The sequence below is a fragment of the Daphnia pulex genome, chromosome 5 (genome assembly GCF_021134715.1).
Source record: "Daphnia pulex isolate KAP4 chromosome 5, ASM2113471v1".
Lineage (NCBI taxonomy): Eukaryota > Metazoa > Arthropoda > Branchiopoda > Diplostraca > Daphniidae > Daphnia > Daphnia pulex.
Window position 1 is genome coordinate 5,128,401 of NC_060021.1, and position 23,367 is coordinate 5,151,767.

General features: G+C 43.1%; 4 protein-coding genes across 8 annotated transcripts; 2 read left to right on the forward strand and 2 right to left on the reverse strand.

Moving 5' to 3' along the window:
• Window positions 1-745: 745 nt before the first annotated feature.
• Window positions 746-3,655, reverse strand: LOC124195001 (importin-4-like). 2 transcript variants are annotated; one of them, XM_046589451.1, is made up of 10 exons: window positions 3,505-3,655; window positions 3,268-3,440; window positions 2,859-3,210; window positions 2,515-2,793; window positions 2,351-2,453; window positions 1,852-2,287; window positions 1,585-1,717; window positions 1,344-1,518; window positions 1,166-1,257; window positions 746-993 (listed from the first exon to the last, which is right to left on the reverse strand). In XM_046589451.1, exons 1-10 carry the CDS (start codon window positions 3,565-3,567, stop codon window positions 973-975), a joined length of 1,827 nt encoding a protein of 608 aa, XP_046445407.1. In that variant the 5' UTR covers window positions 3,568-3,655; the 3' UTR covers window positions 746-972. The 2 variants fall into 2 exon arrangements, with proteins under 2 accessions (XP_046445407.1, XP_046445406.1); XM_046589450.1 differs by having other exon boundaries at window positions 1,145-1,257.
• Window positions 3,656-3,828: 173 nt separating this feature from the next.
• LOC124194999 (WD repeat-containing protein 3-like) lies at window positions 3,829-7,474 on the forward strand. Its single transcript, XM_046589447.1, has 4 exons — window positions 3,829-4,153; window positions 4,215-5,905; window positions 5,972-6,290; window positions 6,718-7,474. Exons 1-4 carry the CDS (start codon window positions 3,983-3,985, stop codon window positions 7,408-7,410), a joined length of 2,874 nt encoding a protein of 957 aa, XP_046445403.1. The 5' UTR covers window positions 3,829-3,982; the 3' UTR covers window positions 7,411-7,474.
• Window positions 7,475-8,030: 556 nt separating this feature from the next.
• Window positions 8,031-21,597, forward strand: LOC124195003 (serine proteinase stubble-like). 4 transcript variants are annotated; one of them, XM_046589452.1, is made up of 10 exons: window positions 8,510-8,683; window positions 8,849-9,711; window positions 17,435-17,574; window positions 17,639-17,902; window positions 18,652-18,819; window positions 19,125-19,593; window positions 20,016-20,162; window positions 20,324-20,466; window positions 20,785-20,939; window positions 21,211-21,597. In XM_046589452.1, the coding sequence occupies exons 3-10, from the start codon at window positions 17,490-17,492 to the stop codon at window positions 21,367-21,369; spliced, it is 1,590 nt and encodes a 529-aa protein (XP_046445408.1). In that variant the 5' UTR covers window positions 8,510-8,683; window positions 8,849-9,711; window positions 17,435-17,489; the 3' UTR covers window positions 21,370-21,597. The 4 variants fall into 4 exon arrangements, with proteins under 4 accessions (XP_046445410.1, XP_046445408.1, XP_046445409.1 ...); XM_046589454.1 differs by lacking the exon at window positions 18,652-18,819 and having other exon boundaries at window positions 8,031-8,683; XM_046589453.1 differs by lacking the exon at window positions 8,510-8,683 and having other exon boundaries at window positions 9,023-9,711; window positions 17,439-17,574; window positions 21,211-21,553.
• Window positions 21,590-22,655, reverse strand: LOC124195004 (survival of motor neuron-related-splicing factor 30-like). The gene is made up of 3 exons (XM_046589457.1): window positions 22,082-22,655; window positions 21,893-22,019; window positions 21,590-21,805 (listed from the first exon to the last, which is right to left on the reverse strand). The coding sequence occupies exons 1-3, from the start codon at window positions 22,516-22,518 to the stop codon at window positions 21,656-21,658; spliced, it is 714 nt and encodes a 237-aa protein (XP_046445413.1). The 5' UTR covers window positions 22,519-22,655; the 3' UTR covers window positions 21,590-21,655.
• Window positions 22,656-23,367: the final 712 nt, after the last annotated feature.

A 23,367-nucleotide genomic window follows, 5' to 3' on the forward strand; every position in this document is an offset into this window, starting at 1 on the left:
TTTTTCTAGGTAAAATTACAGTTGAGTTTTACAGTACGTAAGTAACGTAACGTTAACTTAAGCTCTCTGCAAACAGGAGTTCTGGCGAGAAGTACGTGATACCGAGGTAATAACTAATAAAGGAGACGCTAGACGAACGAACACATTTCCGCGTTGATATCGTGCTTCGTAGAAATTTCACTCCTGTCGAGATGCTCTCTATTTGGCTATTCGAACGTAGTATTAGTTTCAAATAATACTTACAATGATTGCCGGAAGTGGAATCACGGACGACGGACAAGCTCGACACACTGGATCACGTCATCACCGCCACTAAGACCGTCATATCCGTATCCGACGCACCGGTTCGGGTTTACCAATCCGTGTTTTAATTAGTCTGTTTGAATGTTTGGCAACTCAAGCTCATCAGATTTATTTGTATCCGATTCATTTCTCGTGATGTTAACATTCGATCCTTCGAAAAGCAATCCATCCGTTCCGTTCATAGTCTTTCTTAGCAAGCGTGGATGAACCTAATATTGGCTGTTAGTAGGTGGCTAAAGTTACGAGGTGTATTCGTGAAATTCCACCATTTAATTTAGAGATACTGATTGAAAATGTTTTCCTAATCCACGGCAGATTTACGATATCCTATATATTCAGTAAAAAAAATGGTCCTTGTGATTAACTACATCTTTTTTCTTTTCTGCCTATACGTTTTAAAACACAAGTTACAAATAATCCGGTAAGCAAATAAGCTGGTGGGTACACAGTTAAGCATTTGTATTGGTTTACATCATAAAACCTGTCGACAGAAACTAAAGTTTGTATCCCCAATTTAAACATTTCGAACAATTTGACAGATCATGAAAGCATATTACTCAAATAAAATCTTGTGAACCAACTTGTTTCTGTTCTTACTCCAAATTTTCCGGTAGGCCAAAACTAATACCTGGGAACAATCAACTTTCCATTTGAGATGGGACCAATATTTCAGCCACTACACTCAAAAACCTGTATAATTTAATTTAAAAAAGTTACATGTCTACATAATAATACTGATTTTAATTGTACGGCATTAAGTATCAGACTGCAAGGAGTTTTTAAATCAGTTGTTCATACAATTTTTTGTTTCATCACATACTACCACTGATTAAACCAAAACCTCTTTCAACTTCTGATGTACTTCAGCTGGAAGAGCGGACGCCCATTCGTTGTACAGATCAGGAAAATCGGACGCGATGTGCGCCATCAGCTCATTAAACATGGGTTTTTGCTCTGCAAAAATATACACAAACACAAAACGTTTTAATCTGATAACGTGATAATAGAAAATAAAATGAATTAAAAACAAAAAAACATACCAGGTTGGAGTTCCTGTTGTGTGGCCATCGTTAATATCACGTTCATGACTTGAGGTAAATGTGATGCAAAGAGCGGGTGACCATTAGAGGATAGAAAAAGGAAACATTTAAGCACCGAAGAGTTCTCGTGAAAGTCTTCCCGCAACGGCAGATAGTTCATCAGCACTGGGAAAACCTACAAAACACACGGGAAATAGTAAATAATCGAGAGATAACACACAAATTTACCGCAGTTCCATACCTGATCCATGGGTACTGCACTGATGTTGACGATGATCATCCGAGTAAATGCAGCGCAGATATTATCCAGCGCAAGCGGATTAGTCTCGCGCGATAATGCATCGGACAGTAATTGAAGAATAAGTGGGAAATATCTGCAAAATAAAAAAAACAATCATTTTAAGCCGAGTTGAAAAATGTTTTTTTCTGTCAATAATTGCAAGTATACTAACGAGAAGAGCGATGAAAGTGAACTGGCACGAAGGATCGGAATCAAACATAAACGTACCGGGCATGCAGGGCCAATTCCCCAAGGGCAAGGAAAGCTTCCTTCTTTTCTTGCAGATATGCATTCTCCACAGAGTAGCCGTCCACATCGCTTTCGTCATCATCTTCGTTGTCCATTGACTCTTCGTCATCGTCGAGAAAATCGAGAGGTGGGAAAGCTGATTCGTCGTCATCATCATTAGTTTCAGCCATAACATCTTCGTTAGTAACACCTTCGTTGCTCTCGATGGCCTTCACCAATAAAGGAATAATAACCGGCAGGGCTGCACCATCCTCTTTCATGACACTAGCAAGCGAAGCAAACACTTTGAATGCGCGTATGCGGAAAATAGGATAGTCATTGCTTTGAACTAGATTAAGAGTTAAACTGAGACATTCGTCAGCAAACGGCTGGAAGGTTTGTTCGTCAATCATTCCAGCAATTACGGCCAGCGTATCTAAAAATTTGAAAAAGATTTCGTTAATTGGGAACATTATTAATATAACAGTGGAATATTAACCTAAAGCTTGAAGCGGAAAGCGCAAATCTTCCTTCTCGTCTTCTTTGATCACAGCAAACAGCGTTTGGAGAATTGGACTGACAAGTTTATTTTCAATAATTGACTAAAAATTAAAATTTAGTTAGTACTGAGTAGCAATAAGGTGCTATAGCGAAAAATTATACCTTCTTCTCGAGTCGCACGAGAGTGGCAATACAACTCAGAGCTTTAATTCGAGCTTTAATTCGCATGAAATCATCCAACTCTTTTTTGGAAGCAATTTCCAAGCACAGTTCTGTGACTGCTTTCAAATGAGGGGCTAATACTGCAGTTCTTCTCATCAACAGTTCTTCCCAAATTTCCATTAAATTAACTGCGATCCAAGTCATTGTCTTGACTCCATCAATGACAATGAAATTTCTAACGACAATTAAAACTTTAGGGATGAGTGGCTGGATCATTGTCTGTTAAAGGAAATAAATTAATTATTTATAACACACAATAGGATTTAGAAAGAAAAAATGCTTACAATTTCATCAGTTCCAATACATGGAATAAGCTTTTTGAAAACAACACAGGCGTAGCAGGCAGAAATGGTGTCGGAATCTTGCAAAGCGGAATCAAAGATGGGTACAAATGGCTTCAAGAACAACTTCAATTCTTCAATAGCTCTATCTGCCACAATGCTTAGGATGAACCATCCTAATTCTTTCTCGTTGGCATTCTCCTGGCAACACAATTGCTGAATGAATTCCAACAGCTCAGGCCATTTTCTCTCAGCCAACTCATGTTTTGAAATCGACCCAACCACTTGGGCAGCTATGTTTCTTACACTGATGTCAGGTTCTCTGGTTAAAGCATCCAAAAGACCGAACTTGATCCTATGAGACAACTAGTAAAGTAGTGAATCGACAACTAGATTGTGATTGCTTTCTAACCCTTGCTTGAAGTCCACTGTCAGTTTCTCCCAATGATAAATTTTTGAAAGTCGTTTTTGGAGAAGGACAAGTGCATACTGCCTAATCAGTGGGCTAGTGGAGTGTTTCCCAATGTGAAGCAAGGTGGGGAAAATAGTTGGACGTTTCATTGCCTCCTTAAGTTCAGCCGTGCCCTAAAATCCGAAAAATAAAAATGGTTAGGCCTATATAATTTTATTAATGACGTATTGAATTTACCGTTCTAACTGATTCATCATCAGGTTCCAAAACCTTAGCTAGAATCTCGTCCACAGAATTCATGTTGACCGCTTGAAAGGAAAACTGCGAACTTTAGAGGAGACTACTCAATCAAGAATCAACCACGAATAACACGTGTATGGTAGTTGTTTTTTTCCCCTCTCTGTGTGTACTGTAGACGTTTTCCAGTCCTTGATCGGGTTTGTAGAGTTGGGATCAAAGTGGCTGTTGCGCTTCGATTCAGCACCGCTAGCCGCTGGGGGGGGTGCCAACTGTGACGCACGATAACGTCCTTGACTCATGGTATACTTTACTTACTTTTTTATATTTTCTTTGTCAATATTCTGATCAGGCAACGCAGGAGGTTGCAGCAGACGACTTTTCGAATATACGAGTTGTGCACATTCACACGTGCTGAATCGAATGTCAGATTTTCGGTTGATTTGAATTATTTTCATATTCTTTACCTTGTTCGAAAATGGGGTTAACAAAGCAATATCTTCGTTATATTTCCGGTCCAATATTCAATGTGATTGCAAGCTTAAAGTCCAATGCCGTGTTTGTCGAACTGAGAGCTCAAGTTGGTCGATATGTGGCTGCCGGAGCTTGCGAAAATGTCATCATCTGGGACTCGAAAACTGGAGAAAAGGTCGATAACATTTCTTTATAATTTGTAGGTAAAACTCACACTCTTTTATTTTTGTTTGCAGATCAACACTTTGTTGGGTGAGAAGCATTGTGTCACTATGTTGAAAACGAGCCCCAATAACAGACAAATTGCTGTTGGATACGAAGATGGTGTTGTCAGACTATTTGATCTTAACAGTGGAGAATGTTTGGTTACTTTTAGTGGACACAAAAGTGCTGCTACATCTCTGTCATTTGACATAGAAGGCATGAGGCTTGTGTCTGGAGCAAAAGACACAAACATCATTGTCTGGGACACTGTGGCGGAAGCTGGCCTTTTCCGATTGAGTGGGCACAAGGGCCCCATTACTAAATGCTGTTTTCTTGAGAGCCAAAACATTTTGGTTAGTAGTTCACTGGACACGTTGGTCAAATTCTGGGACCTCGACACCCAGCACTGTTTCAAAACCCTGGTGGGTCACAGATCTGAGGTATGGGATATGGTCGTCATGAAAAACGATCGCTACTTGGTCACTGGATGCGGCGACAGTGAACTCAGAGTGTGGAAAATACGCTTCCCTGACTCTGAGGAAGATGACGAGAAGCAGAAAGCCACTCCCAAGAAAACCCGGAGAGATTCCGACGATGAAGAAGAAAAGAATGAAGATGGCAACGAAGAAGAGGATGATGACAACAGCATTCTTCAGTGCACCAAAATTGGAACAATTTTGAGACAGGGTCGCGATCGAGTCCTTAGCATGGTGACGGACCCGAGTCGTACTATTTTGTCGTGCCACGGAATGGATTCCATCGTGGAACTGTTTCGTTTCCACGACGAAGAAGAAATTCAAAAAATATTCAGCAAACGCCAACGGAAATTCAAAAAGCAAAATCCCGAATCGACGGAAGAATTGACTGTTGCCCTGCAAGATGAGGTGCTGCGAATCAAATCCGTCCAGGCTTCCGGCAAAGTCAAAGCTATCGACGTCCATGTTTCTACCAAAGGAGAGCTCAGGTTGTTGGCATTGTTACGCGGCAATTCGTTCGAGATCCACGTTGTGGATACCAAAGTCTCCAACAAAAATGACGCAACTAAAGTCGGGGCTCTGTCCATCCCCGGACATCGCACAGATGTACGAGCCCTTTGTTTCAGCTCGGACAAGATTGCATTGGCATCAGCCAGTGGCGAGTCATTGAAAATCTGGAACCGAGGCTCCCAGAATTGTATCCGAACAATGGCGTGTGATTACGCCCTGTCGATTCTCTTCGCCACTGGCGACCGCAACGTGATCGTCGCCACGAAGACGGGCAAGCTTCAAATCTTCGACATTGCAGCCGGACGACTGCTGGAAGAAATTCTAGCTCACGAGGGCGAAGCCTGGACTGTGGCCATGAGCCCAGATCTTCGAGGAATAGCCAGTGGAGGCGCCGACAAGAGCGTGAAATTTTGGCAATTTGAATTGGTGGTGGACAAGGCAGTGGAGGAAGAAGATGAGGACGGTCAGATGAGAGGACACGGCGGTAAAAGAATGAGTCTGACCCACACGAAGACGTTACAGTTGGAAGAAGATGTCCTTTGCGTTCGATTTAGCCCCGACCAACGTCTCATTGCGGTTTCTCTGCTCGATTCGACCGTGAAAATTTTCTTTGCCGACACGCTTAAATTCTTTTTGTCACTCTACGGTCACAAGTTCCCCGTTCTCTGTATGGATATTTCTTACGATTCCACTACCATCATCACCGGTGGTGCCGACCGCAACATCAAAATTTGGGGGTCAGTTGGGACACAACAGATGATCAGCGATCTTAAAAACTAATCCCTATTGAATTCTATTAATAGGTTGGACTTTGGCGATTGTCATCGGTCCATTTTCGCTCACGAGGACAGCATCCTGGGATTGCAGTTCGTCTCCAAGACGCATCTCTTTTTCTCCTGCGGCAAGGACGGCAAGCTGAAGCAGTGGGACGCGGACAATTTCGAGAACATCACCACCTTATCGGGTCATCACGGACAAGTGTGGACGCTGGCCGTTAGTGAGGATGGCAAGTACGTCAGCACGGCTGGACACGATCGCTCTATTCGTTTATGGGAGCGCACCCAGGAACCGCTGGTGCTCGAGGATGAACGCGAGACTCAGCGTGAAGCTGAAGCCGACCAGGTTTTTCTTTCTTTCTTTTTGGTCTTGTTTTCTTTCTTTTCTTTTTTTCCCCTCCCGATTTGCCGCTAGAAAAAACTTGCTCCCATTCCACTTGAATTATTCCAATTGGCGTTTGGGGGCAACCTTCATTTTACAAATCGGTTAATAATATTCGCAACATTCCCCCATAGCCTCGAGCCTTTCAAATTGCACGAACCATAGAAACATTCAATTCCGCCTCTTCTTCTTGAACAACAACAACAACAAAAAAAGAAAGAAAATAATTGAGACCGAGGAGTTATTTTTGGCCCCGCCGGCAAAGAGAAAGGCTGGGCCATTGCTCTCGTGTTTCTTGTGAAATAATAAACTACCATCATGATTTCGCCCCCTATTTTCATTGATTTGTATTGATTTGTCCTTTTGTTATTTTTATCTGCGATTTTGTCAGGCATTGGCTCTTGGCGAGGATCGGGTGATGCCCGGCATCAAGGGGGGCGAGGAAGCCTCCCTACCCGGCCGCAAAACGGTGGAAACTGAACGGGCAGCCGAGAGGATCATGGAAGCTGTCGAAGTTCACAAGGAAGTCTCGCAGCAGTTGGCCGAGTACCGTGAAAAAATCGATCTTCATCAGCAATCCGGCCGGAATGCCAGTGAAGCTCCCGCCGCTCCTCAACTCCATCCGCTGATGGTGGCGTACGACACGACCGATCCCGACAGGTATTTGTTGAAGGTGTTGCGCCAGGTGAAATCGAGCGAAGTGGAGGAAGCCCTTCTGGTGCTGCCCTTCCATTACGTCGGCAGCCTATTGTCCCTGCTGGATCAGTTGCTAGAAAAAGGCTGGGAAACGGAATTGGTGATGAGGATCCTGCTCTTCCTCGTTCGTCTCCACCACGGCCCCCTGTCCAACACTCCTTCCCTGCTGCCGATCCTGAACCGACTGCAAGGAGTGGCCCGCAAACGCGTGGATCAAGTCCGCGATCGCATCGGCTTCAACTTGGCCGGACTTCAGTACCTGCACCGAGAACTGGAAGAACGCGAGGCCGTACAGTTATTCGCCGACGCTTCCGACCGTGTCAAGCAGAAACGCAAGCAACGCCGCAACAAAGACAAAGCCAAACAAAGAGCCATTCTGACACTGTAAAATTATGGAAAAGAAATAATGACAGAAAAAAAAGAGAAAATTCCAATAAAAAAAGTTAATGAAATGAAAAGAAATCATTTTTTTTTGTAGGGAAAAGTAACAGAAAAAGGGGATGGAGAACATTAGTCATTTTGGGTCGGTTGGTAAGAAAAAAGGGGAAAATTCCCTTGGAAAGAAACGATAAATTTAAGGCAACAAAAAACTGTCACGAAGAAATGTGTCAGCGACTTGGGAAAGAAAAAATAAAGTTGGAAATGTTAACGACCCGGTTGACGACGTTTAGCGTCTTGATCAAGTCAAGAAAAATTTTGTCGAGTGTAAAATAATTGAATTTTTTGTGACGATTCATTTGTGTTTCTCTGTTGAAAAAGTAGCGTTGGTTGCTCATCATTTTCATCATTAATGTGACTGACGACATCAAACTTTGTTTGTGTTTAACGAAGTGTGTAGCCAGCAGAGAGATAGGAGAGAGGAGAGAAGATGTGGGTCTTTTGCAGGTACTAACTGGGAGAAAACGTCCCAGAGACTGGGGGATTGAGAAAATGAGGCGGCGTCGACTGACCTGTTGACCTACTGAGACTTGAAATATGAAAAGGCAACCAGGAGAAGAGTAGTGGACAGACGGGATTGTAGCCCCGGATGTCTGCCTGCGCACTACCCTATGCTTGCCTTTAACGTACATTTTATATCTTCCTCCTCTCTATATATACCGTATCTTCCTTGGTTTATGAATTGTTGTAGTACAGCTACTTTAGTTTGTCTTTTTATCTTGTTCTAACCCCCTAAAAAAAGAAACTCGAGGTCTTCTGCGTCGTCGTGTCTTCTCTTTCCTTCCTTTCTCCCCCGTTTTTTTCCCCCGTTTTTTTCCCCTTTATTTGGTTTCGTTTTGTTTTCTCGTATTATTATTATTCCCTCTCTTTTGAGACTCGTTTCTTCGAAGGTAAAGGTGATTGGAGTTGTGTACGGTACGGCATTCCCGGAAATGAGCACACACACCGGTTCTTCTCGCGCTGCTAATAGGAAAAAGAGCTAGGTTGATAGTTACCAACATTTAACTTTGTCAATGTTTTATTTTCGTGTTCAGATAAATTGTCGAATCATCTTTTCCTTCATGTGTGAAAAACAAATAATAAATCTTGGCCAGCCGAGAGAAAACCTGGTGGACCCGATACCGAATCAACAGCACAAGGTGTTGTAGACACACCAGGTAGAAGACAAAGAAATCACCGCTACACACAAGAAGAGTTAAGCAGCGCGTGTATTATATACAAAGGTAAGGTTACTACTAACAACCCAGTGCCCGGTGTTTCGATCCTCTTATGCACATTCAAGTCAGTTAGTCCATATATATATTTTTTATTTTAACAACCTTCTTTTTTGTCTTTTTCGTTTCCATGTGTTTGTATATGCTGACCACACGGACCACCTGTCTTTCTAGCTCTTGGGTTGTGCACCAGCGTGTTCCCCTTTTCTCTTCCATCTCCTTTTTATTCTCTCTCTATCTCTCTCTCTCTCTTCATTCTCCTTCTCGTAGTGTAGTGGTGGTTTTCTTTTTTTCAGAGTTTTTCGCCCATCCATTCGGGGGTCCGTCCTGTTGGTTGGCGTACGCGCCCCTTAAACTATCTCGTCGACGAGTACCGCTCTGCCGACACTCAGTCCACGTTGAGCCGTGGGGCACTTCACAACTCCCCACAACCGCTCCTCTCTTCTCGTTTCCTTCCTCTCGTCAACAATATCACTCGCTTTGATTTATTTTCTTCGAGGTGGGTGAGACGACGATTCTTCGTGGTTCGTCGCTGCTGTGTGGACAGAAAACTAGAGTCAGGAAACGGACGGAAAACCTCAAATCCTAATTTGTTCCTCCCTTTTTCCTTGTGTGTAAATAATCCAGTCGATCGTCCGGCAAGGGTTGATCCGCGGTGCGTGCGTTCCAGTCATCCCCCTTTGTTTTGTAAACAAAAGACAACACACACACAAAAACAGTCTCGAACAATCAGTCGTGAGATTTCAATGTGCGATCCCCACTTTCTTTCCGTCGCTGATTTGGAAATGGCAACAGGAAATTGAATCGAAAAACAACAAAAACACAACAACCATGTGCCCAGACACGCTACCGTCCATGTTACATTAAGTTTCTTTTCTTTTCCCTCCGTACCATCGACCAATCCTCTTCTCTTTCTTCCACTTCCGACTGCAATAAAATCATCACCCGAATTGTTACGACGACCGGAAAGGACTTCTTCCATTTAGCCACCACCAAGTTGTCGACATCCAAGACGGATTCAATCACCCCAAAATCAGGTAAGACCCCAAATCGATTATTATTAGAAAGTTGAGTTCAGTTTTGGACGGTATTTAGGGTGTGAGTCACGTTGACTCGTATTTCTTGGGTTGTCAGCCAAATTGGCAAAGAAGTAGGAAGAAGAAAAAAAAGCTCAGGTGAAAAGAAGAAGAAGAAGAAACTCTTAAAAGAGGACGCGCCTTTCACGGCACACCGGGGGGATTTGTTTTTTGTGTTGTTTGTTGTTGTGTTCAACGAACCGGCGATTGGCGCTCTAACCTCGATTTCTTTTTATTCCACCAACGAGTAAAGTTGTTGCAACCCGCCTTCGTGGTTCTCGTTGTTTAGTCCGATGATTTTCGGTGGACGACTTTGTCCGACGACCGACCGACGTCCTTTCTTTATTGTTTCCTCATGTCGGTCGATTATTCAATTCAAACGACCAAGTCGATTATCCGTCATCGCGCGTCGTCAAAAAACTTTCACGTCCTCACCTATTGTTCCGCTTTCAAATCCGGTGTTGGGTCGCGTGCTGTCATTTCTCAATTCTTTGGCAGCGGTCGTACTCTCTCTCTATCCTCCGCCGAACCGCAGTTGCTAATGTTTTCGTCATTTGATCGCTCACCAAAATTTACGGTAGTTGACTATTATCATTCGGGTTGCAATTTTTTTGTTTTTCATTTTCTCTTCCTCGACCGCGATTTCAATGAAATAAAAGAAACCCGTGGCCGCATGCCATTGACGGAGAAACTCGCATCTATGCAGCATCTTTTTTTCCTTTGCGGGCGGCCGCGGTTTCCATCGTTCGTGAGTAGGGGAGACCAGATCTCTACATTCTGAGGGTCAGTTTTTTGAAACTTTTTTTTTATTGATAAATCTGATCACGTAACGGCGGTTTTGGTTGCTGAGCCTATTTTCACGATCGCTGTTTTTGGTTTGACCATACGGTCCACACGATCATCTGGGTTGTTGTTATTGGTCATGAAAGAAGAAGCACGTGCCGATTCCTTGATCTTCTCGGCTCGCAAATGTTCATCGAGGATTACGACTTTTGATGTCCCCATCTTGGGATCCGTAGAATCCGTTATGTGCGCCTCCTCTCTTGTGCTTTTTTGAGAGCACAGCTGATTGCACTTTTGTGAACTAGCGCAGCCCCTCGAAAAGTTTCAAGTTTCTTCTTCTTCTTCTTGGTAGTAGCCACAAGGCCAACAGCTTCGCCAGTAATTCCATAACTCGCTTGGTGTTGTTATTATGACGACCTTATTCATTGCAGTAGGGAACCCTTGGCCACTGTAGAATTTCCAGTGGACTATTTTTGTTTTGTTTTTGTTTGACCGTTTGAAATGAGGTTGTTGTTTTTTTCTTTTTCTTTTTTAACGTTGAACTTTGGAAGTAAATCGGACAAGTGCTGACGGATGGGTTGACCGGAATTCCTACACACACCTCCCAATGGGGTTGAATTCTAGTTGTATAGAATTAAAAATGGATGTAGTCTATATAATCCCCGATTGAAGAAATAACTCTGTTGGATCCCATCGTGTGACACGAGGAAAAAAGACAATGCTTGCAGCTGGAGCATTCCTCTTATCGGACGGATGGGAAAATCCGTCAGTGTCGTCGACAATGCCAAGATGAGAAACAAAAGAAATTTGGAAACATTATTTAGACGGGGAGGAGGGAATGATGGATTTTGTTTTTTGAAGGGAGGAAAAAATCCGTTTTGGCGATACCGACGAATCACGTTTTTTTTTCTCTCTCATCACCTGCCTCTTATCTTTTCGTTCGTCACTAGGACGCGACCTTGTTTTCTTGTATTTTTTGGAACCTTTTTTTTTCTTTATAAGCGATGGACGAGCCCTGAGCAATGGCGTGAATATCTCGGCCACTAGTCGAATTGAATTCGAATCCTATAGAATTGATACGATTTACAGCCGTTTTCTCGCCTGAATGGACGTTGAATAGTGCCACTATTAGAATTATTAAGAAATCTCCTTTTCTTTTTTCTGACTGGGTTGTTGCTTTTCTTGTCAGCTCCAAAGTGCTCTAGTAGATTTAATGGGGTCGTCCGGTGAAACACATTTTCTCGTTCAACTGTCGTTCACTCAGTAACAAAAATAAAATGGGTGCAATTCAGTTTTAAGAGCAGGAGGAAGAATTAAGAAGTCTTCTTCGTGAGTGCTCTCAATGTCGAGATCGCCGCCCGGGTTGTATGTGGCTTCTAACCTCAATATTTTCATTCCGGCCCGTCTGCATTGTTGTATTATAGCCGTTTCGCTCGGTAGAGCCCTGCTGACTTACTCACCGAAAACTCACGGTGGTAAAATCGTCTGTGACAATGAAGTTGAGATCGGTTCCATCCATTCATCCGCTACCAAACTCTGTTCCTTTTTTTTTAAAGTCGCCGTTTGAATCCAACTGGTGTAACGTTCGGCGTGCAGTGGTGCTTGTAACATTGTTGTGGCCCAGCAGCAGCGGCACTTTCTTTAATAGCACAAAGAAGAAGTATGATCCTTTACCCCATAACTTTGGGTGGATGTCGTTTCCACTGAAAAGTCACGGATGAACGAACCCGACCCAGCTGCCAATGAGGCCACACGTCGCAGTTCAATAGGGAAACGATAGAAAATGATCAAATGGGGAAAAAGAAAAAAAAACTTTTCTGGGAAAGAAACGATTTTTTTTTTATTCGTCGATATAAATCCGGGATTGGTTGTTTCGATTCGTCTGGTGAATGTATTTTATTCACGAGATTCAACCTACCTTTGGAATACTAAAAGACCGAAAATTCCCATTTTCGGATGGGGAAAACAACAGCAATATAAATATTTCGTGATTCTCTCTGTCCTGGTCTTTTTTATTAATATCAAAGAAAAAGTAGGATCTCATCGTGAAAGAGAGAGAGATGATTTACAGTACTGCATGTAAGACTACCTGGTACTGTAAAAGTGATTCGGCGGATGCATTAGTGGGATAGACCCTTATGCTTCTTTATTTTCCTTTGTTGAGACACGCAACCGTCTGCAGGTCACTAACCCCCTGCCTACCGAGACGGTCCGAGACAATCAAATGAGGCGGAGCCACAGACAGAGAAAAGTTAACTTAGATACTACACCGGAAGGTCTCGTCTTTATCTCGTTCGCGCTATCAGATAAACACACGCACGTATAGGCTGCAATTCTGTGCGGGTCATTGAAAGTGATGATCGTCGCTCGGAATCTTTTTACACATTCTGGGACACCATTTTCTCTTTGCTGGCCTTGTTCTTTTCTTTTCAAAATCGGAGAAATGGAACGTGACAAACGGCATTTTAAGTTAAAAAAAAAAAACTCCAAACCAACACGCACAATTTTGAAGAAGACAAAACAAACGGATCTTTTCTTTCTTTTTTCATCCGTCAGCCGTTGGGATCATTTTCAAATGGCACCTGTCACGGAGATAATTCGGAGACAAAACTGCCAAGTCCAGTTATAACATCGTCAGCCTTTTATCAACAAACTTGCCGTGGACGGTTATTTCCTATCGTAAAACGGAGAAGAATGAAAAATAAAAAGGCAATTTTCATACATAAAATTGTGTGAGTCTTTTCGTTGCCGCCGATCATTGGAGCATCGGGACAAATGCCACTCGGCCCACAAAAATTTCTTTTGGCTCAAGAGGAACACTTTGCGTGTTTTGTCCGATTGGCGCTAGATTTTATGTGCCGCAATCGACTTCCTCCTTCTGACTGAATTCGTGAGGCTGCATTTAACTCGTCCCAAATCAGAAAAAAGAGAAATGCAACTGCAATTGCACCGTGTCTGGATGAATAACTCACGCTCTCAATAGTCTAGGCACTTGTTTTGGCTCATTATTTTGTGAGTAGCGCGTGAAGAGGAAAAAAAAAAAAGAATGGAGGAAGGCGTGGATCGTCTGCGAAAATCCGGAGCGAACTGATTAATGAGCTGCTTATTCACTTTGATGTAGGTTGTCTGTGTCAGAGAATTAAAGAGCATTGCATAATCGTGAGCATATATTGTCTGGCCGGAGTACCCGCATTGGCCGTTTGGCATTTTTCTAGTTTGAATTTCACCGCCCAAAATTGTGTTGTTTTCCCCCCTCCATTGAAACTATTTGAGGCTGGTTCGGCAAATCTGCCATCAACCAGTTGCCGAAATAAATTAGCTAGTCGAACAAGTCCAACAACAACTTTTTGGTTTACTGCTCAAAACCCCCCAGTCTCCTCTTTGTGTCTATTTGGCTGAAACTATACGAGGAAAAAGAAGAAGAAGAAGACCAGAGGCTCGGTCGTCACACTGGTTACTCCGTTAGATCGCGTATAGAGCCAAAGGGCTATAAGAAACACAACAAGAGGCTATCAGCAAAACCGGTTTTCCCGTCTTTTTTTAGTTCTTCTTCTTCTCACTATTTATTCTCGTCTCCTTTTCGCCGCACCATTCTTTCGACTGGCCGCCACTATAACTCACGGCTCGTCGTCACCACCTTTGAATACGAAATGATTTCTTCGTTCAACTTGGACGGCGACGACTGAAAAAAAGAAAAGACAGGTTTCCGTTTTTTTCTTTCCCTGTTGTGAGCATTTTGGAGGTGACGGATCTAGGCCGATGTTGTGTGAGATATTCATCCAGATTTGGAGTTGTTTCGTGTTTTGATTTGGTAATTATTGGGCAATCAAACAGCAAGCGGAAGTTGGTCTGCTCTCCTTAGCTCTCACTTCCTGGTCCAAACAAAAAAGAGAGAAAATTTCATTTAAATGGCGATTAACCTCTTCGCGGCCAACATTGTGTGGGTTTGACACGGCGGCGCCCTTTTTAAAATTGGCACGCGAGCCGTTTTTCTTGTTTCCACTTGAAATTGTTTTTAAGGTCGCCAGGTTATTATTTAATCTTGAACCAGAAAAAGCCAAAAAACAAACTGGTTTGCATCTTCTTCTCCCCGAGATGCAAATTTAGTAAAGAGAAATAACACATAACAGAGACGGCGGGCCCCACTTCGTTCACGCAGCCAAAAGTGGACGCTCCTCGTTTTAATAGGTCAAACCCAGCTGATCCTTTATGTGTTATTGTCTCTCGTTCAACTCCCTTTAAAAATCTGGTCCTTTCAGAAGTTGATTCAGTTGGTTGTTGTTTTTTTCTTGTTTTGTTTTTTCTTAAAACAGGAGTTTTGGGTGGGAAGTGAACTAATTTGGATGTCGCTGACCACTTTTTAGCCATATTGGGAGGAGGAAAAAGAACCACAAAAAGGAGAACAGAAATGTAGGTGCACACACGGATGGAGGAGGATAGGATAACGTCATCATCTTTCACGGGCGAGCGGGGGGGAATGTGGGTCGACTTCTTTCTCTCTCCAACCATTTTTCCAACGTCTTTTTGGCGTTTTCTCTAAACGCACGCGCGGTACAGGGCCGAAAGAGAAAACCCGCCCACTCAAACGAGGACTTAAAAGTAGAAAATGGGAGGAATGATTGCCCGCGCATTATGCATATTATCAGAGAGAGAGAGGTATGCACGTGAGCAGCAGGAGTAGTAGTAGTAGTAGTAGTGGTAGTAGCAAGTTGCTTATTGTCCATCCATCACACACCTGTGGTGCTTTGCTTTCTCCATTACTACACGACTTACTCGCCTGACATCCAACTCTCTTTCTCTTCTTCTTCTTGGGGGTATACATAGTCTCTGGGGGTACACGACGGGCACCGGCATCTGGGCGGACCGACCGTGCAGGTTCCTTTTATCTCTCAATCTCGTTGGTGGTGCTCGTTACGCCAACACAATTCTAACCAGACGAGCCAGATTGATGGATAGTTTTTCTTGCTCGTGTGTGCAAGTGTAGAGACAAAGACGCCCTGGATTTTTCTGAAAATTAAACTCAGTGGGACAGCAGCAGCACTCTACACTGGATTTCAGCTGCTGAACCAAACCCCGTTCGGTGGCATTGCGGGACGAGAAAAAAAAAACAACCGTTGGTCTATGACACCGTCAAGAAAAGGAAGAAGAAGAAGAAAGAAATTTACGCGTCTAATAAAAAAGAATAACTCGGCTGGTCTCTTTACCCCTTGGGGCTCTCTTGCGTGTAATAAAATGACGATGATGAACGTGCAACCAACTACAAAACTCTCGAGTCATTTCTTCTCATCGGAAAAGAAGAATTTTTTTTAGTTAGAAGAAGATGCTGAACATTTTTTCTCTTGTGTGTGAATGATTGGGTGTACACGGGATTATGTTTTTTAACGGTAATGCCCCGGTAGATTACGCGTTCACCGGTATGTTTCCTAGGGGTGTAAACCCCACAGAAAGACCTTTGACTCTTTCCGAACTCCCCGACGGTGGGGCCTTGAAAAAGTAAAAAAGGAGAAACAAGTGGGAAAATTTGTTCACATTTTTTCACACGGTCATTTTCTTTTTCTTCCTGGCGTCCTTTTACCTTTCACCGTGGCGGAGCGGAACCGCGGCGACGGGAACAACGTTCCAGGCGACGAGTACCGTTTTCTTCTTTTGTTTTAAATTGAAAATGCCAGTCTTGTTCGTCGAGGAGAACATTTTTTCGGCCGCCGACAATCGCGACAGCGACCACGTTGGAATGAATGGCAAGAAAACAGCAGTTGGGCAGGAACCTGACGAGCCGCAAATCCAACGCCCGCCCGTCACAACTTGAGCTATAGAGTCACGCTTCTGCAACTGCTCACAAAAGAAAATGACATATCGCCCGTACGGGTTTCCAGACAGCGCAGGATTACATGAGATATTCCGAAAGGGATGGCCCATTATTTGTCATGAGACGACCATCGGTCATTTCTTTTTTCCCCAGTCGTTTTGAAATATGGCGGCGGGAAGATAAACGACAGTAGGAAATTGAGAAACATCTAATAATGTTTCGCCGCGCTCCTGTCCCATATAAGAGAGGGACAAGTAAACGCACGATCACGAGCAACAGTCTTTTGATTGACCCGTAATTTCCTTTGACCATATTCGGGGGCTTTTTTTTTCACGGGCGATAAGAAAGAAATATTTTATTTGACTTTAATCGTCTGAGCTCCTCTCGACTGTCATTGCGATGATGAATCTGTCTGATCATTAAATTTCTTCCTTTTTTTTATTTTTCTTTTGTCCGATATTTTGGAATATTATCGAGTCACGCCGGTAGCTCGGCTCCAGTCAATAGTTAATAAGCCCTCTGAACACGGAACACTATTCTAACGGTGTTGTTCTCTCCCGCCGACTCACGGGACACACACACACAGAGACATAAGTAAAATCAACTCTGGCGGACTTCTCTCTCATTCTCTTTTCGGCGTGACAAACTAACCAAGTGACCGACATTTATGTCTTTCCCTCCTCCCTTTTGGGGGCCATCATTACGGCTGCCACCATAGAGAGGCAGTGCAGGTTTGGCTTCAACTTGGACTGGACTGGTGAGTACACCTCGACGCAATCGGCCAATTAAAAGAATAGAATTACGACGTGATATCACACCGCCGCCCACGTGACGGCATAATTGGCGGCTCCCCGCTTTGCTTGAAACGCAATTTTCGGTTGCAGTGGGGTGGCGGTTATCATTTCGCTCTTTTTATTACGAATTTATTTCCAACCGACGCGATACTCGAAACTAATTTCCAACCAAAATTCCGCTTGCGGTAGAATATCATACTATCTTTAATAGAGTTGTAATAATGGTCAACATGGTCGTCCAATCCGAAATGGTTTTTTATTTTATTTCTTCATAATTTTGTTCAATTTTCATTTTGGCCAGGAAGTTCACATCACGTCGGCTTCGTCGTCGTCGTGCAGCCTGTTCCGGGACGTCCATGATGATGACCCGGCTACTGGCCTCATTCCATGGGTTGTCATTCCTTTTCATCTTTGTCATTTTCACTTCAGTCGAGAGCACAGGTAAAGTCCAGTGAAACACACACGAATGCAGCACGTTGTTAACAGTTGTTTGCGCTTGATATAGATGGACAGTGCGAAAGTTGCACGTTGACGGTGATGTGTTGGATGAACGGCGGGATCAGAGAGGGAGGATGTCCAGGTCCGTCGTGGTTGGTGACGTGCTGCGTCCCTCAGGTGACACGCAACAGCGAAGACGACACCATCATCCAGTCGGACCTTCGGGGACCGCCCCTCACCGCTGGACTCCGATCCGCACCAGGAGGCGCTCCCTTCATCCTGGCCAACACGTTAGGAGAGTCGATCGCCAACCTTCAGGGCCGCGATGATTGTAAGTTGGACCATTTTCTTTTATTCGCCGAAATCTCTCTCCTTGTTTTAACTGTATCAAACTTTATGGGCCCTCGGTGTCGGTGGGATCGAGTGCTCCGTGTTGCTTTTGTTTTTGCATGATGCGTTGCTCTCCAAATACTTTTCCATTTCATTTGTAAATTTCCCATTAGAGAGAAAAAGGGGCGGGCGAAATAGGGGGGAAGCCGGATTCCCGTTCACTTGAGCGTGAGTTGTGAAAGGAGGGAAACACCTTCTCCCATGAACCTACCGTAACTTTGCGAGGGGTCGTGAGCTGTGTGTGTGTGTGTGTGTTTTGAGTGAGGAAAAAACGAAGCAAAACGGAAAAGAGCTAACGGATCTCTAACCGATTAACACATTCAATTACCCCCTTTTTATTTATTCTCTTGTCGTTCCCCCCGCCGACCTTATCTCGTTGTTGCTCGACATTCGTTTATTCTGTTTGCCCCCACTGCTTAAAGCAGCTGGGAAACGGCAGGGAAAAATAGGGTCCTCCACACCATATTTCACCTGTATAATTTAGGAGGAAATTTGATTAGTCTAAGCGTTGCTCTACAATTCAGAAATAACTGCTTCTTGTGCTTCTTTCTCCTTTTCCTATAAAACAATTTCAATAATTTGTAATTCAAAATTCAACCTAACCGAATCCTGTTTGGTGTTGACCCAATTAAACAAAAAAAAAAAAAAAAAAAACCAAAAAAACCAAACCAAAAAAACAAAAACAAAAAGTCCGTGGAGGTGGAGGATCATCCAGTCCACCGTTTATCTCGCATGCTCGGTTCTATATGCCGCCTAACCACCCGAGTCTGTTCCTTCGCTTTGAACCTCGCTTGAGAGAACCTCCTATCCTGCCTCCTGCGATGCCAGCGTTCGAGAATGTCATCACTACCACGACAGGTAAAAATATTTAAAACAAACAGCAAAAGCACGAGAAATTCAGTCATGGAACAAAACCGGACAAACTTATACTCATCGAACTTCTAATGGACCGGATGCCCCGATTGCATCTCGTCACGCTAGAAAAGAGGAAAAAAAACAAACAATAATAGTGTCTTTTAAAAGACCGTTCAAACGGTACAACTACTAAAAATAAACTAAAAGTTTGAAGGTGTTGTTGGTATTGGTCCAAAATTACTAATATTTAAATTTTTTAACAATGCTAATTGCTTTCTTCTTTTTGACTCGATATTGAAATAAAAAAGGGATGTCGACGTCACCATCGCAAAATCACTATTTCATCAAGAACAACAACAACAACAACAAGGCTCCGGGAAGTCCGTTCTCGTCGTCAGCCGTGCCATACAACCAGTTGCAGCCACCTCTCCCACCGCCGCTGCCCCCGTCACCGCCGCAACAACAACCACAACATCATGTGATGACACAGCAGCAGCTCTACCAGCACAAGAATTTCCAAATGCAACAGCAGATGTTCCCGCAACAGCCGCACGGCTACATCGGCCTGAATAGTCTCAACAGTCTGTCAGGGCCTCGGCCCGTCTGTGGCGTCCAGCCGCTCAAGTCCAGCAAGCTTCAGAAACGGATCATCGGCGGGGATCAGGCCGCCTTCGGAGAGTTCCCGTGGCAGGCTCACATCCGCATCGCTGGATTCCAGTGCGGAGGAGTCTTACTCAATCACCAGTACATCGCCACGGCTGCCCACTGCGTTCACAGGTGACTTTTTCCTAATTTGCTTCTGACCGCTACCTACCGTTTAGGCTCCCCCCCCCCCCCCCCTTCTTGCTGCTCAGTAAACTGAACAATTGACCGCTACTAAACGCTTGCTGACCGCAGTCGAGTAAGCTGGACTCGTGTCTGTCCCAGCGCACGGTCTGTCCGCTGCTGCCCAAAATGAAGCGAAAACCGCATTAGTCTCGTTTAATGATTCTTTTCTTTTGTGACCCGCAACCGCGTCCGTTATTGAGTTATTGCGGTCCTCCGCTTCTTTTGTCTAATTAGAATTCTCTGTTTTTGTATCACAAGTGAGGAGCCTGCTGCATTCCGTGAGACGACGGGACTGCACGCATTCCTTTTCCTTGTTGTCACTGATGTGATCGAGTGTTTCAGATTCTAATCTTGTTTTTCTCGACTCGCAGGGCCAAACTATCGCAAATCATCATCTACCTGGGAGAGTACGATACAAAGGACTTGGACAAGGCAGAAATTCTACCCAAAGAGACACTTGGCGTCATCGAGAGAAAGATTCATCCGCAATTCAAATATATGCTGACTCAACCCGACCGGTAAAAAATAAGAAAAAATGTGTTGGTCTTTCTCCAGTAATAACCGTCATTTGTTTGTTTTTTTCTTGTCGAATTTTTTATTTGATTTGTATGTGAATTCCTTGTGGTTCCGGTTTCGTTCGGTCACCAAAACGCTGCCATAAAATCGTCCACTTTGACAGCTACGACGTGGCCGTTCTCAAGTTGAGCCGCTCGGTCGGCTTTCGCGACAACATCCTACCCATCTGCCTACCACCGCAGGGCAAAGATTACGAAGGAGCCCTCGGCGTTGTGGCTGGATGGGGAAAAACGGATACATCGTTCGGTACGAGTTGCTTTCGCCACTGTTTGCGACCTTTTCTTTCATATATTAATATAAAAAACAACATTCACCGTACAGTCGTACCTACTGTTGTACATATACCCCACTTTTTTCCGCCACATCACCCACCCAATGCACCCTAACAACGAAAGCTCCGACCGTGACTCACGCAAGAGCACACATTGGCCTGTTGGTTCCGTGTGACTCCCTCCCACGTTCATTTCATTTATAGGCGACACTAAATTCTTAATTGAAGACTCTTTGTTGTTTAAATTATTTGATCTATCGTGTGATGATCATATTTCTGTGTTTGTTGTACAGGAAAAACGGGGACCAACTTGCTTCAAAAAGTCTACGTACCGATCATCAACAATCGAGTTTGCTACGCCTGGCACGAACTCAAAGACATCATTTTAGAACTGCACGATGAAATGTTCTGCGCCGGACACGAACAGGGCAAAATGGATGCATGTCTCGTAAGTCCAATCAACACAATTCTATTCCACATCAACGATACGTTCTACCCTGTAGTCCTGTACTACTGCGATGTCTATCTGTCAACATGTCCTTGTGACATAAAACACACACAAAAAAAAAAAACAAAAAAAAACAAAAATAAGATCTCGTGTAGAGATCACTTTCGGCGTTTAGCCATTATGACAGTCACGATTTCGTGTCTGATAGCATTTAACAGAAAAACAATAAAGCAGTAAGATTTTCATGTAATTTTTTTTTTGTGTTTTTCAGGGCGATTCTGGAGGACCATTGGTGGTGAACGATGGAGGCAGATGGACATTGGTCGGAATCACTTCGGCCGGGTTCGGTTGCGCAGTGGACCATCAGCCGGGAATTTACCACAAAGTCAGTAAGACGGTACCTTGGATCTTGGCGAATATCAACGATTAAATTAACGAGGAAAAAAGAAGTAAAATAACGCGACGATTAATGACAATACTTAATTAATAATACAAACGAAGCGAATTCATCGGTCTTGTGATCCTATTTTCCACACACGCCTTTTCCTTATCTTTCGTATGTCTCTTAAGTAAATGTGTTATGATATTTTAATTTTCAAAGTATCGGGACAACACAAAATAAACGACAAAAAATGATGCCATCTGGCAAATTACAAAACGAAAGGTTTATTTTTTACTTTTTTCTCATTCGAATTCATATTTGATGGATAGGTTTGTTATTTCTTCTTGCGTTTTTCTGCTTGCATATAATCAGTCATGGGTCGGCCGGAAATTCCACAAGTTCCAACTCCAACTTTACCGCCAGGTCCATCTGGGGTGGCAAAGATGGACTTTTTGACTATTCCACCTTTCTTGGTTTTCAGAGCCTGAAAGAAGAAAAGAAAGAAAGAATGGTAAATGTAAAAAAAAAAAAACACATTAAATTTAGGACTGTCAAAAGAATGCCAACATACTTTGGCATTGAAAGTTTGCCATTTGCTTTTCTCCTCTTCCCTGGCCTCTTCCAATTCCTTCATTTTCACCAATTTCTTTTGTTTCTTTTGCTTCAAATACTCTCGCTGCTTTTGAAGCTGCTCCTTCCTAAATAAATAAGAAAACATAGATGAAATATAAAGCATTTCAATGATTTCTTTTTTACTTACTTGGTTTTGAGTTTCTCTGCCAAGCTCTTGTCTGACATCCCACCTTCAAGCCCCCGTGGTCTTTCTTTAAGTTTGTCAGTAGTTGTTACATCTGAATTTCCGTAGGCATCAAAACGAATGGAGACTTCTCCATCTTCTGACAGTGCTTCAATTGTGCAATCATAATATTGCTTGTTGTTGCTCCATGGAGCCATGCACTTGTCTCCAACGGACCACTGAATTACTTTTTTGTGTGACCCTCTATCGCTGCTTTTGTTTTTAGAATCATCTTCGGTTTCCCGCTGGGCATTGATAAGTTCGTTGGTAAGAGCAATCACTTCAACTAGATCTTGCTTCAATTTCAGCAATTCCTCGCTCGTTGCGTCTGCAGTTAATGCAGCTTCAACTTGCTGTAGTTGAAGTTTGTATGTATCTAAGCTAAGTCTGAGTTCTTCCATCTTAATTAAAACTGTAGGGGATTTATTTTGAAAATATTGTTCTTGTCAAAATAATGTAGAATAATAAGCTAAGAGAAACACAGCAGCAGAAGCAGAAGCTTCTGAAATTTCAGAGGAAAAATAAGTGTACTAAACAGTAGTACAAGCATGGACTACTCTAATTAAGGACGGGACTCTTCGGCATTTCCTATGTCGGCCATGTAAAAATTTTCCGGGAGAATCGGAATTAAAATTAAAAAAATAAGTAGTGAATGATCTAATGTTCCTATACCTAAAATTGATTTTTATGAAGATATTTCAATTTTCAAAGTATCGGGACAACAAAAAATAAACGACAAAATTGAAAATTTGAAATAGTGGGAAACACTGGTGCCATCTAGGAACCAGATATCCTAACTCTCCTTTAGTAGGGTATATATTGTAAGAGGTATATTGTAGGGTATATTGGCGTAGGGTAAATTGGCTTAGGGTGCTTTGTTGCTGATGGCACCGGTGTTTCCCACTTTTACCCCTACTGCTGAAAGTAAAATTACAATATCAGACAATATCTTATTGATTAGTTTATTTCAATAAGATTTATATACATAGTTAGAATCAGAGAAAAAAACTGAATTTATTGATATTTGTTATTAATTTTTTCCTGAAAATAACCCACCCGACTAGCTTTAAGCCTTTAACACGGCGAGATAGGCGAAGAGTCCCGTCCTTAAGGGCTCAAAAAAAGCCGAAAAACCCCTAGTGTGAACGGGCCTTTAATTAGAGTAGTCCATGGTACAAGCTAAGCAAAGAACCATAGATAAAGAAGACTGGTTTCGCATGTTCTATCCTTTTAGCCCTATCCCTACTGAC